This window comes from Cnephaeus nilssonii (genome assembly GCF_951640355.1).
Source record: "Cnephaeus nilssonii genome assembly, chromosome: 15".
NCBI classification, from domain to species: Eukaryota; Metazoa; Chordata; class Mammalia; order Chiroptera; family Vespertilionidae; genus Cnephaeus; species Cnephaeus nilssonii.
In genome coordinates this window covers 30,978,791-30,998,918 of record NC_137086.1, presented here as the reverse complement: position 1 = coordinate 30,998,918, position 20,128 = coordinate 30,978,791, and the positions used below count along the sequence as shown (strand labels likewise).

The 20,128-nt window shown below is 37.6% G+C and overlaps 1 protein-coding gene across 2 annotated transcripts in view; it reads left to right on the top strand.

The window, feature by feature from the left end:
* Positions 1–1,480: 1,480 nt before the first annotated feature.
* Positions 1,481–20,128, top strand: part of PPP4R3B (protein phosphatase 4 regulatory subunit 3B) — a 49,893-nt gene continuing 31,245 nt past the window's right edge. Inside the window, exons 1-4 of one of the 2 annotated variants that reach the window (XM_079791544.1) lie at positions 1,481–2,026; positions 3,421–3,476; positions 12,672–12,770; positions 15,365–15,988. In XM_079791544.1, coding sequence (XP_079647670.1) covers positions 1,885–2,026; positions 3,421–3,476; positions 12,672–12,770; positions 15,365–15,988 — 921 coding nt within the window. In that variant the 5' untranslated portion in view covers positions 1,481–1,884. The remainder of the gene's footprint in view (positions 2,027–3,420; positions 3,477–12,671; positions 12,771–15,364; positions 15,989–20,128) is intronic. The other variant, XM_079791543.1, reaches the window with a different exon arrangement.

Below are 20,128 nucleotides of genomic sequence, written 5' to 3'. Positions count from 1 at the left end.
GTATAGTTCTCATTCCTTTGACATATACAAATTTATATAAGTTATTTTAGGCCAGTAACACATTATCACTTTGTTTACCCTATCCCCTCAGCCTTGAACATCTTTGCAAACTAAACTCCCACTCAGGGATCCTCTAACATCAGGCTCAAAGTTATCTGTGTGAAGCTTGCTCTGACCCAAGACAGAAATGTTTTCTCGGAGTTCAAAATGCCTTTTTCCCATATCAATCATAGCAATTAATGGGTTCCGAGGTCCTCTTTAAATTTAAAAAACAACCCTGTGTATCCAGATTTTGATATTAGGAATTATTTTTCATCAGGCGCCTGCTCTGTGTAAAACATTGTCTCTCGTTTTAAAGTACCTCTGAAGGGTGTCCACACCGAGGAGCTAGTCAAAACAAAAGCACGTTTTGACAAGACCATTAAGTAATGACTACAATTCCCAGAATGCCCTGCAGGGTCAACATGTGCATCTTGCCTGATTTTCACCTTCCAAGCTAATGGATTGTAGAGAACTGGCGGCGGAACAAGCTGAAACTGTCTTAAAAGAAAGAATAAAAGGATTCTACCAAGAACGAACGGGGATTAAAATAAACAACTGCGCAATGCACGTCTTGTCGCGACCAATGTTTGACAACTAACGTGAATGGCCCGAGAATTCCTCCTTCGCTTATTCAGTGCATAAGACATCCCGATAGATAGCACAAGAAATGCCCACAAGAGAAACTTTTTTAAAAATGTCAAAACAATGCTCTTGGATGTGTTAGAAAGGGGGCTCTCAACCCGTTCCCTAAACCTATCTTAAGGCTTATTTTCTGAGATTACACCACAATAAGGGGACTGTATTTTCATGAAGCGGAAAGTATGCTTTCCAATGGCCAGCTACCAAAGTTAACGGCGAAACGCTTTGGCGGGAAATAGGAAATTGTCAACACTTTCTCTTTCTTTTTTCCTTTTTTTTTTTCGGTACGACGTTATAATCTTCAGGAGATGCAGAAAACAAACACTTCCTGAGGAGATGCTTAACTGTAACAGACTCCAATCTGGTTTTCAGATTGCCTTAAAATACTCCAAGTTCCTACATTTTCACCGAAAGAGGTTTCAATTATTTTTCTCCCATAGCTGACAGAGTGAGCTTCCACAACGGAGTGCGAGCACATCTCCTTCCTTTTCGCTCAGGGTTAGTCCCGTCCAAGGATGCGTACCTCCCATGTTTGCTTTGCTTTTCCTCGGAGATGGGTCGCACGACTCGTCACGCCGCCGGGTGAAAAACGGACGGAGCGAGACTAGCACTCAGTTCTCCCTGCCGCCTCAGAAAGTCTCGCGTTACCAGCAGAGGACGGGGATATCGCGAGGACCACTTCCTCGGCCGAGATCCCGCGCCCGCAGGCGTGGCCAAGAAAGGAAGAACGCGCACTCAGGCCCTCCCACCCCGCCTCGCGAGAACGCCGAGGACTGCTGGCCCTGGAAGCGCGAGCAGAAGCTGAGCGGCGGTGCGTTAGCCTCGTCGGCCGCCGTAGCCCCTGCTAGGACAGCCCGTGCGAGCCTGCTGGAGGAGGAAGAGAAAGGCAGAGAGAATCGGGTTACAAGATGGCGGATGTGTAGTAGTTACCGCGGCGGCGGCGGGAGAGCGAGCGAGCTCTGGGGGGCAAAGGGAGGGGAGGGTGGGTGTGTGTGTGGATAAAGTGAGAGGTCCCGGGGCTCCGGCCGAGAGGTCCCGGTGGCTCTTGTTGCCCCTTCCCGCGGCTGAACCTTGAGAGCCATGGTGAACTTGGGCCTCTCCGGAGCCGCCGCCGCCGCCGCTACCGTTTCTCAAGAGTGAGGGGACGAGGACGAGGGGGACGTGGAGGCGGCCGCGTCTGGACCGGTGGGAACAGCGGCCACGATGTCGGATACGCGGCGGCGAGTGAAGGTCTATACCCTGAATGAAGACCGGCAATGGGACGACCGAGGCACCGGGCACGTCTCGTCCACTTATGTGGAGGAGCTCAAGGGGATGTCGCTGCTGGTTCGGGCGGAGTCGGACGGTAAGGTTACTGGAACGGTAGGCTGGGGGGGGGGGGGGGAGGGGGGAGAATGCTTCCAGGTAGGGCACAGCCCTGCGGTTTAGGCCGGAGGCGGGGTGCCGGGACGGCCGCCTCTCGCCCAGAGCCTTGGTTTTGTTTCTGCACTTCTGTACGGTCCACACAAACCACTTGGTCCGCATTTACCCTCGGTCCGCCGCCTGGTCTCTGTTCCCCCGCCTCCCGTCCCGGTTAAGGATTTGACCCCTTCCTCTCCAGTCTCTTCTTTTTGAAGAGGGGAGAGCGTGCCGGAGAGGGGCGGACGCTCACAGAGACGAGCTATTGATCTCTACTCGTTGGGGAGCCAACGCTCCCTCCTCTTTTCCTTTTTATCTCGTCCGTGTCTGATGCAAAAGGTTCCGTGGAACTTTCCTTTCCGAGTCTTTTGTTCTTGAACTGCTGTTCCCACCGAGCTGCCCCCCCAGTTGCCACTGTCGACAGGTGCTGGGGGAAACCTGAAGGCACCTTGGAAAGCCCGGGGTCATTGCAGGCGGTTGCCACGGTACACGCACGCCCAGGCGCATCCCTGTGCGGGCGGGGACCCCCCCAGGCGGCCTTTGTAGGGGTGCTGGGCCTCCTTCACAGCCCAGACAAGTCCGGGCACCAAAGCAGACAGTAAACACGAATGCGTTGACTGACTGATTGGACGAGTCCTGTGGCAAGTGTTCTTCAGTCATGAAATTATGTGCAGTCATATTTAAAGCACCTTTCTCGTTGTAATCTGGAACTATGTGCAGACGGTAGAAACAGAACTTATATTAGATTTATTCGTGATGTATTTTGTGCTCTTGTACTTTTCCTTGAAGTAGTCACGGACGTTTATTTCTACATGCAAGTGTCCTTTTGTTCTTAAGGAGAAAAGGAGAAAAGCAGTTCTGTAATTTGTGTACCTGTTTGTGGTCCTTTGTAATTTGTTTTATTTGTTCAACTGGAAATGCAATAAAATAACTGTTAAAAAAAAGAGTTTGGCTTCAAGTGGTCATTTAGACCTTAAAATTTCATTTCAATAAAACTTTAATAGTCATCAAGTCTCCTTATAGTCTTTTATTTATTTGTTTAAATTCGTTATTGTTTAAAGTATTACATCCTTATATTCTTGGTCTGAATGTTTGTCTTAGGTGGATTCCCCCCCCCCTCCCCCCCCCATTTAAGGGTTTCTTGGAATAGGATGATATGTTCTAAATTAAATATGAAGTTCAGATCTGGAGAGAAAAATGTGAATTAGAGTACATTTGATTACTGCAGATATCTAGCTGAGTGAAGGGAACATGAGATGATTTTTTAATGTGGACTCTTGATTTTTTTATTCAGGTTTTATAAATTGAAACTTATATGTGTTATTTTTTTTTATCTTTCAGGATCACTACTCTTGGAATCAAAGATAAATCCAAACACTGCATATCAGAAACAACAGGCAAGTAGTTGTTTATCTTTAATTTGAAAGACTTCATCTGTGATCAAGGAAGTATTAATCTGACAAAGATGGGAAAGCTTTCCTGACAAGAAAAAATGTTTGGTAAACAAAGTAACAGACCATATATATTTCCCTTACAGGTTAAAAGTTTCAAACTGAAAAGTGCAAGTTTATGTACTGGAAATAATTTATTATCTTTGAATTGAGCCACTGTTCGTTTATATTAGAATACAATGTATTCATTAGTCTTATTTAACTTACAGTTAGCCAGGTCTCTGCTATACCCTGTACACTAAGCCTTTTATTCTCAACCACATTTAAAGGAAGTGGCATACAAGAAAATTCAAAGGGGTACTCTTTAAAGCAAGGAAAGCCTGTTTGTGGTGTGAAATTAGATCCTTTGACTCAAGCAAAGATAGAGTTTTGAAGTAGAAGCATTGAAATCCTGTTCTTTACTTGTATTTTTTAATATAATAATAAGTGATACTTTTGCAAAAGTGTACATTGTCAATTATATAATGTTTTCTGTTAATATTTATTGTCTTATTTGGGAAAAGAAAACCTGTGTTGTGTTTTAGCATACCAAATTATTTAATCTGGAAATGGCAGCAGTGATTCAACTTTTTCTTTATTCTGTGAATGTTTTTATTTTTATTATGAAAGATTTCAAAATTGAAAAATACAGAGAATAATATGAGTTTCTGTGTAACACCACCAGATTGAACAATGTTAACATACCATATTTGTTTCAAATCTTTTGTAATTTTCAACTCTGTGGGTAGAGTTAAAGCCCCCTTTGTACCCATCTCATTCTATCCATTCTCTATCTTCCCTGTAGGTAACCACTATTCTGAAGTTGATGTGTATTATTTCTGTACATGCTTTTATACCTTTTCTGCATATGTATGTATCCATGAATAATATGTAGTCTTTTGTGTGTTTTTAAACTGATACAATTGATCTCGTATTCTTACATGTATTCTGCAACTTTCATTTTTCACTCAACGTTATTTTGGAGATTTGTTCATGTTAATGTAGATCTAGTTGTGTGTTTTTAAAAAAAAACAAAAAAACACTGTACAGTATTCTGATGTATGGTATACACCTATTGTTAGACATTTGGATTATTTCCAGTTTTATTTTTGTGTGTGTGTGGTATGTAAAGTGAATATGACAGAGATTTTTGAAGGAAAAGATAAATTATGTTAAGATATTTACATCATCGATGCCTACTTTCTTCAGGGCCAATGAAAATTTCAGTACCCAAAAACAAATACTTCCTGTTGGAGGAATGAAACTATGTCTGTTGCACAATGCATTATTAGTAAAAGTCTTACTGTTAAACAATTGTTTTGTGTATGCAATATATTCTTAATCAGTTCTTTGAAATTTTTTTAGTTTTCAACATTCATTTAAACTAAATGATTTAGGAGTTTTTTTCCTCTACTTAGAACATATTATGTGTCCTTCCTGATGGAGAATCAAATTAAACATTTGTCCTGTTTTGAACACTTGAAGATGTTTCCTATACCTTAAACATTTTAAGGTATAGCACACTAAATTAAATTTAATTTCTAAGCCAGACAGATGGTTACTCTCTCTCTCTTTGCCCTGAATTTTGCCAGATAGCCACTTACGAGGTCTTTTGTTTGCTTGCTTGTTTTTCGGGAAAGAAATACTAAAATTTTGTGAATTTTTCCCCCTATCTGTATGAATATAAAATTCTCAGGAACTGTGGTTTTACATGTGACACCCTACAAACTAATTATAACATGGATTCTTCTCAAATTGTTTTCAAGATCTTTTGGCTATTGTTACTATTGGAAAGAACACATTATGGCAGAGGTTGGTATGTAAAATAGTCCCTCAGCATTAGTCCAAAAATATACAGTGGTATTTAGAAACTTTGGGACATGGTTTTGTTTGTAATGTTACGCTACTGGAAAATTAAAGTGTTGGAGGGAAAGAAATCTTAATTAAAAAAAAGATTTTATGCTATTAGGAAAATGTTTTCTGTAGTTAATCACATTCAAATAATACACTACTGGACTATATATTTTTTTCTAATTGAGGTACTTTTACTAAAAACATTAAAGTTTAAGAAAACTCTTTGGCAATAACAATAATATGGAAAATCTTGAATGTAAGAATGATAAACCTGTGTAAATGAGGTCACTTGTTTTACTTTATTTTTGTTTAAATTGAGTGCACTTTTCTAATATAAATTGAAGAGCCATTTAGAGGTTATGCTAAACTTTGAACGATTTTTCATATTTTCACCAAAATCTTGTTCCATTTGCACTTTTTACCAAGTTACACAAATTGGGATTTCCGAACACATTGCTATTTTGCTAAGTTCTACCTTTTGTAGAATGTCATTTAAGTTATTCAGTAAATTAGTCTAGAAATTATTATTTCCAAAATTTATATTTAGTATATTGATCATTAGTGGATTTTAATTTTAAAAAACTACTGAATGAATGATATATCCATAGTTTATAGGATACTTTACTATATTAAAATACATTGAATAAATTCAGAGAGGAATATTCTTCTTTTTTAACATTATAGTTCTAAAATGAGCTAAGTAATGAATTGTGTGTTCAAAATAAGTTAGTTTAGTTGAATGTCAGATACTCAAATATCGGTAGGCTCTCATGATTCACATTACTTTTCTTGCATACTGTGGACAATACTGACGTAGTAAATGGGAAGGAGAAGACACACTTACCTGAAAGGAGCCAATACACACATTGGGAAGGGAAGAGAATTACAGCTTATTTTAAATGGGTAATAAAGTGCCTGATACATATGCCAACAATTTTTTTAAGTTATGTAGACTCATTCCCACTGGTCTTGAAAGTGTCATTGGGATATGTACCTCTTATATCATGTAACACAATTTGTGTTCATAGGTTTAGGAAAGAAGTATAAGGAAGTTCTCATCCTTGGTTTTATTGGGAGACAGGACCTAACAGGTGAAACAATTACAGAATGATAATAAGCTGATAAAGTGTTTTAACTCCATTGAAAGATGATTAAAGAATTTCACAGATACAGCAACTAAGGCACAGAAAGGCTAAGTTTAATGACTGTACAGTAGGTATATGCCAACACAAAATATGAAAATCAACTGTATTCCACAGACTTGGGCAGTAGAAAATTAGAAGGGAGAGATTGATTTTGGCTAGAATCATTAAGAAAAACTTCACTCTGGTTAGTGGTACAGTATCTGCTACAGGAACTGTGATAGAGAAGGAAATAGTACACCTAAAACAAAAGGTATTAAGCCTATTTGCAGCCTAGGTTTCTTATTTGAGAGCTTGGTTTGCTAAACAGAAGGGAGCCATTATAGGTTCTTGAGTTGGGACCCAACATGGAAGAAAGTGATACTGTGTTTCGGAAGGAGTATGGCAAAGTCATGAATAATGAATTGAGGGTGTGGAGGGAAACAAGAGCTTTAGGTAGCAAGACCTTTTGCAATAATTCAGATACAAAAAAATGAAAGTCTTTCAGTGTAGTAAATGGAATGGGAAAGGATGAGAACTCCAGTATATTTTCAAGAAAGTGCTGGAAGATTTGGTGAATGGTTATATATGAAAGAGAAGGCATCAAAAGTTACTGGTAGTGTTTTTGAATCTTGGAACCAGGAAAATGATGGCTTCCCCCAGAAACTGGGAAGTTGAGAAGAAAGCAGGTTTACATTAATCATTTGGTTAGAGGCTTGTTTTAAATGGATAGTACATTCACATTATTAAAAATTCAGACAGTATTTGGTAATGTCTCCCATCCTGGACTCCATCAATACAGTTTCCCTTGCTAGAAGCTACCAGTGTTACATTTTCTTGTATATCTTCTTAGAGGTTTTATACATACGTAAAAAAGTATGTATAGTCACAGGTATTTCTTTTATTGGCATATATGTAGCATGCCATGAACTGTTCTGTGCCTTGCTTTTTTTATTTTAACTTAGGCTTTAAAGCGATTGTAGAATAAATGGAAAAGTCTTATAAAGAACACCTGGGACTAGAACTACAGTAAGAGTTTGTTGTAGGAGATTATAATTTGAAAATCATTAAATAATAATTTTAGCTGCAAGACAGCCTTTGCTCAGAGCATAGAATAGAACAGAGCTTAAGACTGAGCCTTGTTGAATTGTCCACATTAATTTATTCATCCAGTAATACTCGGGTGAGTGATGCTTATGGGTTAGTGACTACCTTTAGTTTGTTTTTTTTAAAGTCCATTTAAACATTTCTGACCGTTTTCATTCAAGGAATAACATGATCCAAAATAGTAACATCAATCTGGGGAATTGAAGAGGGCCAGTAACTGGGATGGGATACTAGTTGAGAGATCACAGCATAGTCCAAGCAAGAGATAATGTTGGGTCAGGTTAGCGGTGATGGCAGTGAAGATGGAAAGAGATGGATGGATTTGAAACATGTATTGGAGATAGAATTGACAGGGCAGACTGCTGGATTAGGTGTTTGGTCAACAGGAAGAAGGAAGATTCAGTAAAGAGGAAGATGAAGCAATTGGAAAAAGTAGAGAATCAGGAAAATGTCTTCAAACCAAGGAAGAACAGAATTTTGGTAAGGAAAGGACAGCCATTCATTCAACAAATGGCTGTTCCATATCCTGCAAGAAAAAGATTGCAAATATTCTAGGTTTTGGTTAGTAGAATGTCCGCTGAGATGAAGGTACGGATGAAAATGATCATATATTTATTGTAAACAAAACAATAAAATTAAGGGTATTGGGGTTTAGCCTGAGAGTCATTGTGGGGAATGGACTAATTAGTATACAAGGGGGAATGAGATTTCTATAATTTTGAAGGATGCTTTAAATGACAGCATGAATTTGTAATGAGTAGAGTTCACTCTGTACTTCGAATTATAGATCAGTTGCATGACTAGAGGATGTGCATGATTAGCTTTAAAGGATTGGGTGAGGTGATAGGTAGAGTTGTGTTCTGGGTGGTGGTTTGTAGTGGGACCAAGGAGGAATCTGGGGATCAGATGGAGACAGGTTTTTCTTATCTATGTGGTTAGGGAGATGCCTAGAAAAACAGTGCCACCGGGGAGAAGCTTGGGAAGCAAAGTTGTTAAGAATTTTATGGGGTTTTTTAGAATTTGATCACATTTATCATGTGGCATAGTAATAGAAATGTGGGTTTAATTTTATTTCTAGTTGTGTGATTTTGAGCAAATTTTCTCTAAATCTCATCTTTTAAATAGAGATATTACATTGTAGAATAGCTGTGAATTAATGTATGAAAAATGCTTCAGCACAGTACCTGACACATAAGTTCAATGAGAGAACTATATTCATAATAACCTTACAGTAAGCCCAATGCAGGCTAGCATTTTCCTTTCTTCAATGGAAATAAGAGCAAAGAGGTGGAATACTTCGATGAAAGTCACAGAAATAGTGGACCGTGAAACTTGGAGTTGAGTCCTAATTCTAGTTGAAGATTATTCTACTTGTATTCATATATGTCACTGATTTGGGAAAGATAAACTATTACTACTGTTTATAAGTAGTGTCATCATGTCTATCTTGGCCTATATGTTTTACCATACTATATTTTAAAAATGTATCTTAGAGGAACTAGGGTAACTATTAGGAACTACTAAGAGAGTTACATGCTACGTTATTTATCTGGATAAACTCATTCATTTTCATACTTTTAAATTGATTTTGAATCTGCAAATTAAATTCTGTAAACCTGATATTTATATTTCCCTTTTTAAAAATTCCTTTTGGAAAACTTCAGCTCTCTCTGTATTGAATTTTGTCAGAATTAATAGGGGCAGATATAGGGTTGGTCTAACAACTGTAGTGTTTCAGACGTTTCATAACTCTGGATTTATTCATGTTAATCAAGTGGATCAGTACTGGAGAAATAAACTTAAATAGATAATCCATTGGTTTGTAAGATCCTTTTAAATGTGTCACAGGTGCCTTTGTGAATACGATATTAAAAACTGGGGACTCTTTACCCAAAAGAGATGTGATACAGTTTTAAAGTATTGTTTAGACTCTGGTCTGATTTCAACAATATATGCTCAATAATGTAAGATTGAAAATAATAGTTTCTTATAATAATACTACATTGTGAAAAACTGATTTGGCAAAGATTAAATTGTCAAGTTTCTCTAGCTCATGTCTTATTCCCATCCTGGGCTTGGACATAATCACCTTGTTTTTTTTTAAAGGGCGAGACCAAATATAACTTTTTCTATTCTCCCTGCAAGCTTATTTTAAATCTGATTTCCACAGGGATATAGTGGTGATTAAATGTTTTAGTTAATAGAGGAGGAAAAACTCTTAAGCTTCTCTTGGTTTAAACAGAGGCATTAATAATGTCCCAAAGATATGTGTGCCACACAAATGAGCAAAAAACATATCACAAAGCACAATGGTAAAAAGCAGACCTTACTATGAAAAATTGAACTTGGCTCTATCTAGGCTTTTTAGATAGACTGACACTTCTCATTCTGTTTTATATATTCTTGTGCCAACCTCTGCTCACATAAGAGCTTTTACACTAATCTATGGAATAAATAAATCTAAGGGGTGCTTCTTCCCAATAATTTTTTCATGCAACAACAGTGGAGAGGAGGGACAGAAGGAAGAATGGGGTTTGTCACCCATTTGGAGTAGATACATAGAGCTGAAAGGTGCCTACTCTGATGGCACTTCCCTATCCTCGATTTATCAACTAGAGATACACTTAGGTCAGGTTCTCAAATTTGAACTTATCCAAAGAATTACCTCCGGTCCTAGTTAAAAATAAGGGTTCTTGGGCTTCGCTCCAGACCTGCCCCCAAAGAAGGCATTTCCCAAAGTCAATCCTTTTTGCATTGAAAAAGGATTCTGAATATAAATCCCATTTAGTTTCAGGGATTTTGACTGGCTTATGGGGAAGTTTCCATTAGGAATTGGAAGGAAAGAACAAAAGAAAATGATGATTAAGAGGAGGTTTCAGGTAACCTTAATTCAGACTTTGCTGCTTACCTGGACTTTCTCTTAGAAGGTAGATTAGAACCAAAATTGAAAAGGCTTTGGTGCCTGAATAAGGGATTTGAATTTCATTCTTTCCAAAGTGGAATGCATAGTTTGAAGCACTAGAATTTGAGAAGAAACCCGTTTTCAGAAATTGTTTTGCTAAATATTTAATACAAAGTTACATGGTCAAGAGTCAAAAACAGATACGTTTTTCTGAGAGAAGAGTAACATTTCCATGAAAAGCGTTCTTCACCTATTGTGAATTATTGTAGCCTACCTGTGCAAATAACTGTTTACAGGTATTTTTCAATTTAAACTAACCTGTAACCCTAACAAAAGAAATAAGTGCCTTAAAACTGGTTGGTAACAATAATATAAGCGCAAGTGAACAAGGTAATAATTAAACTGACATTTATACTCCTAGTGTATTGTTTAGTCAAAAAGAAACAATGTTAACATAGATCTTACAAGAAGTTACCCCTCCCAGAAATTCAAAATTATTAAAACAGTGATGTCAAATATGGATTTGTGTCTGCTGTCATTTGTGAGTATACTGGGCCCTAAATGTATACTGCATCTTAAAATGTTAATAATGGTATAGAGAAATTATAATTCAAACATTTAAAAGTATTATTTATTTTATCTTTATGTAAACCTTTTTATTTCTATTTTAGAAGTATTGCTATACTAATATTTTGTTCCTGTATATAACCTAAGTAATTTGAGCACAGGTGAAAATGTTTTGGAGACCACTGTTCATGAAGCTGTTTTGAAGAGGGATCTAAGAGAACTCAGGGACTGAGGAAAGTACATAGACCCTGAGCAGGTGTCTTAGTGCTTTAACCTAACTAGCGCTGTTTTTTATCTTTCCTTTTTTTTAACATGGAGATTTTTAGTAAATTTTGTTTGTAAAAAGAGTTTTGCTGGGTTTGTTTTTAAAAAAATTATTTCAAAACCTCTCCTCTAGATGGGGGAGCCACTGAGAGTTTTTAAATAAAAGTGTGATAAAATTTTATAATCTGGTGGCAAATTTCCCTTCCAAGAAGCATAGCTAGGCAGCAGCTAGAAAACTGATTTCCACCTGTTCTTTTTACCTGATCACACAGCAAAATAGGTAGTCATCTGAGGCCTGGGTTAATTAAAGCATATTTTTTTATTTACTGGTGAGAACTACCAAAATATTGAAAAGTTTTTATTTTGAAGACTTTGTCTTTTTTAATCTGGGACTCACAATTTTATATATTTTAGTAGGAGGTCAGATGAACAATTATTAAATAAGGTGTTTTTGTAGATTATATTTTTGCTAATTAGGGTATAAATTCAAATATTCATATTTTGAAAATCACAGTTTTAGCCATATTAAACTTTCATTATGTATCCTAAAAGAATTTTCATTTTATTTGAGTGTTGCAGTGATTTTAGTGTTTAAATATGTATGTGTGTTTTATTTTAAACCCAGACCTTAGTTTTTAATAAAGAGGTTGAAAACTTTTTCCTAAATGCATAACTAACCTTTTGGTGGGGATATAATTAAGGGCATTCGGGGAAAGTACTTACCTGAACCAGGGGTTCTTAATTTTTCTACAACTTAAGCTGCTGAACTAGGTACTATTGGTAGTACAGATAAAGTAAGTTATCTTCATTTCACCTTTGTTTTATATTTCTTAATATTCTGAAGGCTTTTCCAGGTTTAAAAAAAAAATAGAAAGGGTTAAACCTTAAGATATTTTTAGCTATTAGCCTATTTGCAACCAGTTGACAACTGGCTTAAGGGAAAAATAAACTTGTAGGTGGTTAGTGAGTGGAACAGCTGACTTTCTGGAAACAATAGAAAGTAGATGATTAGAATATCTACTTACAGTTTAGCCAAGAATGGCTAGACTTCCATTAAACATTATCTTGGTAACATGAGCCAGAGCCTGCAAACCTGTTTCAGTCTTTTTTTGTTTTACAATATTGCTCAATGTCAGTTTTAGTGGCAAAGCTACTATTTCATTGCCAGTATATTACTAAAGTTTCAATGGATAACAAAATAGAGTTATATGATGTCAGTTGAGTGTACATTAATTGCACTTACGGGAGGGCATTTGTCATTGCTGTGCTGTTTCCTGTCTTTTTTATTGTCTTTTATACTTTCTTTTTAAGTGTGATGATCTAGAAGAAGTCTTTGTTTTTAAACAGGATACATTAATCGTTTGGTCAGAAGCTGAAAACTATGATCTGGCTCTAAGTTTTCAGGAAAAAGCTGGCTGTGATGAGATCTGGGAAAAAATTTGTCAGGTAAGGGTCTTTGAATAATATTTATCTTAACATTTATATGCTTTCTTGAATTTTTTTTCTTTTTACCTAAAAGATGTATATTATAATGTGGAGAGGTAATGTCTTCATGTGAGATTTTGGTAACCTAACCTAGAAATTTCTTTTTTATTTTACAGCAAAATTTTTTACTTAAAATTATTTTAGTTATCATAATTTTGTTTATCACTTCAGATTTTAATACCCTGTAAAATGTTAAGATCTTTCAACAACAAACAAAAAAATTAAATATTTATGTTCTAAAGCTTTAAGATTTTATATATTTCATCACCCATTTGCCTAATGTTCATGAGTACTATGTACCACACACTAATGATCGAAAGTGCTCATGGCTTCAACTTGTGAAGAACTTACATGATATAGGATAAATGGTAACTCTCAGATAACTGGAATTTTTTAAAATAAAGTTTTTATTTTAAAAGATTCAGATTTACAGAAAATATGAGCAGAAAGTAGAGTTTCTATGTACTCCCCTCCCTGACATCACCACCCCTGGTTCTCCTGTTATTAGCATCTTACATTAGTATGGTACACTTGTCACAATTAATGAACTAAACACTTATTATTATTCATTATTATTATTCATATACTATTATTAGCTAAAGCCCATTCTTTATTCAGATATCCTCAGTTTAAAATCCAGTATCCTTTTTCTGTTCCAGGATCCCATTCAGGTTCCACATTACATTTATTTCTTTTTTTCATTTTTTATTGAATTTATTTATTAGGGTGACGTCTGTTACTAAAATTATGTAGGTTTTAGGTGTACAATTCTATAATACATCATTGATATATTATATTGTGTGTCTACCACCCCAAGTCAAGTTCCTTCCATTACCGTTTAACCCCCTCCTACTTGCCTCCGCTTCCCCTCATTCCTCTTTCTTTCTGGTAATCACCATACTATTGTCTATGTCTATGAGTTTTTTGTTTTGTTTTTTTTTTGCTTGATCCCTTCACCTTTTTCACCTAGATAAGCAACACCTCTCCCTTCTGACAGCTGTTAGTCTGTTCTCTATGAGTCTGTTTCTATTTTGTTTGTTAGTTTATTTTTGTTCAATTAGATTCTGAATATAAATGAAATCATTTGGTACTTATCTTTCTCTAATGGGCTCATTTCACTTAGCATAATGCTCTCCAGGTCCATTCATGCTGTCAAAAAGGATAAGATTTTCATCTTTTTTACGGCCAATTAGTGTGCCATTGCGTAAATGTATCACAGCTTTTTAATCCACTCATCCACTGATGGGCACTTGGGCTGCTTCCAAATCTTGACTATAGTAAATAATGCTGCAATGAACATAGGGATGCATATATTCTTTCAAATTAGTGTTCAGGTTTCTTCTGATTTAATCCCAGAAGTAGAATCGCTGGGTCATAAAGCAGTTCCATTTTTAATATTTTGAGGTAACTCCATATGCTTTCCACAGTGGCTGCACCCACATTACATTTAATAGTTACGTCTCCTTAGGTAAATCTTTGCTATGAACAGTCACTGGAATTTGAAATTAATCATGACATTCATTTTAGCTGCCATCCTCTATAATAAAAGCCTAGTATGCTAAGTGTCCAGTCATCTGGTCGGCTGTTCAACCAATCAAAGCGTAATATGCTAATGATATACTAAGGCTGCTCAACCACTCGCTGTGACGTGCACTGACCACCAGGGGGCAGACGCTCCAACCGGTAGGTTAGCGTGCTGCTGGGATCCGGCTGATCAGGACTGAGCAAGACAGGCTGGACACACCCTGGAGCCCTCCTGCGGTCCCTCCCCGGCTGGCCAACTTCCAGCATCCCTCCCTGGCCCCAATCGTGCACCGCTAGGGTCCCTCATCCTGGCCTGCACCCTCTTGCAATCCTGAACCCTTTGGGGGATGTCGGAGAGCAGTTTCGGCCCGACAGTGGAACGACCAGTCGCTATGACGCGCACTGACCACCAGGGGGCAGACAATGCTCTCCACAGGGGGAGTGCCATTCAGCCAGAAACTGGGCTCACGGCTGGCAAGTGCAGCAGCGGTGGCAGGAGTCTCTCCCACCTCCGCAGCAGCACTAAAGATGTCCTACTGACAGCTTAGGGCATCCCCTGAGGGTGCAAGCCAGGCTGAGGGGGGACGCCCCCCCCCATGCACAAATTTCGTGCACTGGGCCTCTAGTTTCCTATAAAGTGGTTGCCTACTGTGATATCCTATTATAGTCTCTTTTGACTGTTGTCATTTTCATTAACATCATCTTTTCCCTCTAGTGATTCTTTTTTTTTTTCTCCCTCTAGTGATTCTTATCACTGAAGGTTCTTAGTAGTTTTATGCATCTGACTGCAGTCATTTTTTTCCCTAGGTCTTCCCAGTAATAGTGCCACACAGTGTAATAAAGTGGCCAAAGAAAGTGGAGTGTGAATCTTCTCATTCTCTTATTTGACGTATGGCTCGAAATCACTAGACTTTTCTTAACTGGGAGTAGATAGTTTATTTTTACTTAAGCTCAATGGTCAGTAATATGATTTGCAAAAATTTGAGTGCATTTATATTTTAAGGTAACCAGCTATATTTGGATATTTTCAGGTTCAAGGTAAGGATCCATCAGTGGAAGTCACACAGGACCTCATTGATGAATCAGAAGAAGAACGATTTGAAGAAATGCCTGAAACTAGTCATCTGATTGACCTGCCCACATGTGAACTCAATAAACTTGAAGAGATTGCTGACTTAGTTACCTCAGTTCTCTCCTCACCTATCCGTAGGGAAAAGCTGGCTCTGGCCTTGGAAAATGAAGGCTATATTAAAAAACTACTGCAGCTCTTCCAAGCTTGTGAGAACCTAGAAAACACTGAAGGCTTACACCATTTGTATGAAATTATTAGAGGAATCTTATTTCTAAATAAGGCAACTCTGTTTGAGGTAATGTTTTCTGATGAGTGTATCATGGATGTTGTGGGATGCCTTGAATATGACCCTGCTCTGGCTCAGCCAAAAAGGCATAGAGAATTCCTGACCAAAACTGCAAAGTTTAAGGAAGTTATACCAATAACAGACTCTGAACTAAGGCAAAAAATACATCAAACTTACAGGGTACAGTACATTCAGGACATCATTTTGCCGACGCCATCCGTTTTTGAAGAGAATTTTCTTTCTACTCTTACATCTTTTATTTTCTTCAACAAAGTTGAGATAGTCAGCATGTTGCAGGTAAGTAAACTAAGGTGTTCTTCATAATTTTGTTTTCAGATGTTTAGTTTCAGTAATAGTTCAAGCTGCTCTTCATTCCTTCTTTTTGAAAGATTTCTTTGGTTTTATCTCATGGCTTTCTGAAGGAGAATCTTAATGTGACCTTTTATATTTTTAAGTGTCCTATGATGTAGCTGGGTTTTATTTAACTTTTTTTTCCTTCTTAAAAATTGTGGTAGAATATACATGACATAAAATTCACCATTTTAACCATTATGTGTACAATTCTTAATATTAAGTACATTCACCTCTGTTCATTTTCAGAACTTTTCCATCATCCCAAACAGGAGCAGCTATTTTTAAATCATCTTTTATTCCATTTTGTGAAACTTAGTTATTATTGGGATATGTATAAGTATGAGTGCTTAAAACTGCCCAAATAATTACAATGTGCAGCCAGGATTGAAAAATATTCATTTTCAGGAAATGATGATTAGATTATTTGCTATGTGAGGTTGATTTTATTCTGTCTCCTTGAGTTGTAAAATAGGAGTTTTACATCATATTTATCATGTTAATTTTTTATATCCTAACAATGTAATAAACAGGATTTTGAAGAGTTTTCTTCAGTTGTGATAGTATGCTATATGCACAGTTTCCTATATAACTGTCGTTGTTATTTCCATATGAGTCACTAAGTTTATTGAGCAGCAACTATATACTTAGTGTAGTGGTTCTCAAGTATGGCCCGTGGACCATTCAGGATCCCTGGAGCCCTTTAGACAGGTCTGTGAGGTTTTCCTTTTTCCAGCTTCATGTCGTGTAAGGCTCTATTTTCTTCATTATATTTCAACCAAAACAACACATCACAGCAGACTGAATGCTGAAGAAGATATGTGAATCTAGCTGTCCTCTGTTAAGGCAAACATTAGAGATTTGCAAAAATGTAAAACAGCCATTCTTTCTAAATTTTTAAATTTTGGGGTCATATAGTTTGTTCTCATAAAAATAATCCTACATAATAAAAAGGTAGTATGTAAATTACCATCATTCCGCTACGCCCACGATTGGGCCAGCGGGAGACACAGGGGGCGGGACTCAGGGTGGCTGGGGTGGTGATTGGGCCCTCAGGACGCTGAGCTCGCGTTGCCAGCGGCGGGAGCTCAGCGTCTGCGCCATGGCTGTGCTGCAGCACAGACAAGCCTCTGAGGCAGCAAGCCGGGCGTTTGGAGGTTTGGAGGCTTGGAGGCTTGAAGGCTTGGAGGCTTGGAGGCGGCGCAGGTGGGCGGGTGGCGTGGCTCCCCGGGGAGGAGTCTGGCAGCAGTTGGGCCGCAGGAGCACGTGGCGGTGTCCCAGTGTCCACAGAGGACGTGGGTTTCCACGAAGGCAGAGGAGGCGGCGGGGGCCCCAGCCTTCCTGGGCAGGAGGCGAAGGCAAGACCCCTGCCTGGGCTCCGGCCGCAGGAGGACCACGCCCCCGCCCCGCCTCGCCCTAGGGGCCCAGGGACTTAGGAGCTGCTGGCCACACCGGTCCCGACCAACAGACAGACAGCCTACAAGTGCATGATTAAATCATGCACTGGGCCTCTAGTATTTATATAAACATAATAGCTTACTTTTAAATGAGTTAATAAATATTTTTAAATGTCTCAGTTTTAAGTATGGTATTGATAAACATAACCTACATAGTAAAAACTCTTTGGGCCCCTCAGTAATTTTTAAGAGTTTAGGGGTATCCTGAGACCAAAGAGAATCTCTGGCTTAGTATTTAGTAATGGGATTCCATTTTATGATACTTCCAACCATTATTCATCTTTCTATTATTGTTACTTTACCTTTCATGTAGCGTTTACTTCTCCAGATCATTTTTTCACTGAGCAGTTTTTTGTTATTCCGCAGTAATAAGTGTGAGGGAAGTTAGACTTACACATTACGCTTCATTTACAGTACATGGGACCTGCTTTTTTTTTTTTTTTTAATTTCAGAGAGGAAGGGAAAGAGAGAAAGAGAGAGAGAGAGAGAGAGAGAGAGAGAGAGAGAGAGAGAAACATCAATGATGAGAGAGGATCATTGATCGGCTGGCTGCCTCCTGCATGCCCCCTACTGGGGTTCAAGCCCGCAACCCAGACATGTGCCCTGGATGGGAATCGAACCCAAGACCCTTCAGTCCGCAGGCCAGTGGTCCATCCACTGAGCCAAACCAGCGAGGGCTATGGGAACTAATTGTGAAAAATCATACTGTACAATTCAGGGTGCCATTTCACTTCCTGATAGGAAAAAGGTCAGGAAGTAGACCCACAGTCAATATAGCTGATGTAAAGGACCCAGTGACAGAAGCTGAAGTGTATCTTTCAAATGGCTGTTTTTGACTTCAGAGCATTGATTACCAAAATCAGTGTTTTAAGAAAAAATAAATTATGCAAACTAACTTATAAATATTTATAACATTTTATATGTCATTTTATATATTTTATCACAGGCTTATTTGTGAAGGCTATACTTATATAAATCAAGTGTAGCTTTAAAAAGGAAAGTTACTTATTTCTGGTCCATGAGATGTATTTGCTAAAATAGCCAGATACTGGAAACTACCTATTGTTTAGGGCAGTGGTCGGCAAACTCATTAGTCAACAGAGTCAAATATCAACAGTACAACGATTGAAATTTCTTTTGAGAGCCAAATTTTTTAAACTTCTTCTAACGCCACTTCTTCAAAATAGACTCGCCCAGGCCGTGGTATTTTGTGGAAGAGCCAAACTCAAGGGGCCAAAGAGCCGCATGTGGCTCGCGAGCCGCGGTTTGCCGACCACGGTCCTAGACTAACTTAAGTTATTTAACTGAAATTATTTAGTGTGGTCATTGGCTCCTAGTATGTACTCTAATACATGTTGAGATTTTCTTTAGCATGATAGAAGCATATTTTAGTTGACCTGAACTTTTCTAGTTGTTCAAAACCCCTTGTGCCCAAAATTCAGAAATACACTCTAAAATGTTTTCAGATTAAATTCCTAAAAGCCAAAAAAGTGAGGTTATTTCCACACAGTCCGCTACAGATTAAGATCCTTTTTAGAATAAGTTGTAGGACAGCTCTCTCAAATGTTGACATTTTAACATGTTACATGTAATTCCACTATTACATAGATGAGAGTTGAGCTAAAAACAAATCCAATAAAATCAGAGATTCATTCTTTTTGACATAGTTTTGCCTATATCAAGATTTCAGCACTGAAAGAGAAATTTTTAACCTTTCATTCCAGTTACTAATTAAATATGTAAAATCTTTCAATACCTTTTCGAAAACAACTGATGATAAACATATGGCTCTTCGTTTTGTTTTAGAGGTTTTTGGCCTCAAGTATAGGATTTAACATATTAAATGTTACTTATTAGATTTGTCCCATTCTAGTGTGTGTGTGTGTGTGTGTGTGTGTGGCTTTGATTTGTTTCAAACTTTGAAGTATTTAGGGTCCTATCCTGTAGTTTATTTTATAGGGTGGGAATGACAAAAATCTCATTATGCAAGAGACTTGGATTCTAAATCTATCTCTGTCGCTAGCTATCCACAGGTAAATCCACTCTTTGTAACTCAGTCTTATGAAATTTAAAATTGGACTAGGTAATCTCTTAAAGCCTGATCTAAATCTAAAAACGAAATATGTGTTCAGTATGAAAAACAGTTATGGTAGTATTGTCATTTAGTTGTACCCTTACAAGTAAGACTCTACACTAGCGATTTCAACCTTTTTCCTCTCAACAGTATGAAAGGCAGTTATTGTAGTGTTTTGTTGTTTAATGGTATCCTTGGAGACCACAAAACATGTAAGACTCTATACCAGTGATTTTCAACCTCTTTCATCTCATGTTACATGTAAACTAATTACTAAAATTCTGCAGCACATACACAAAAAAAAGTTTTAATCTGCTGTGGGTTAAAGATCTTCAGACTTGTTTGATTATGTTTAAATTAAGAATAAATAGACCCCAAAAGGGAGCTAAAAAGGCTCTAAGTCAAAGTAAATGAATGTTTATGCATGACTTCTAGAATATTTTTGTTTTCCAAGAGTTCTTTATAGTTGACATTTCTAGTTATATGAAATATTAATGTATGTATAACTAATAGTGAATGGTGTAGTCAAGTTTTGAAAATTAAAACATAATTTGT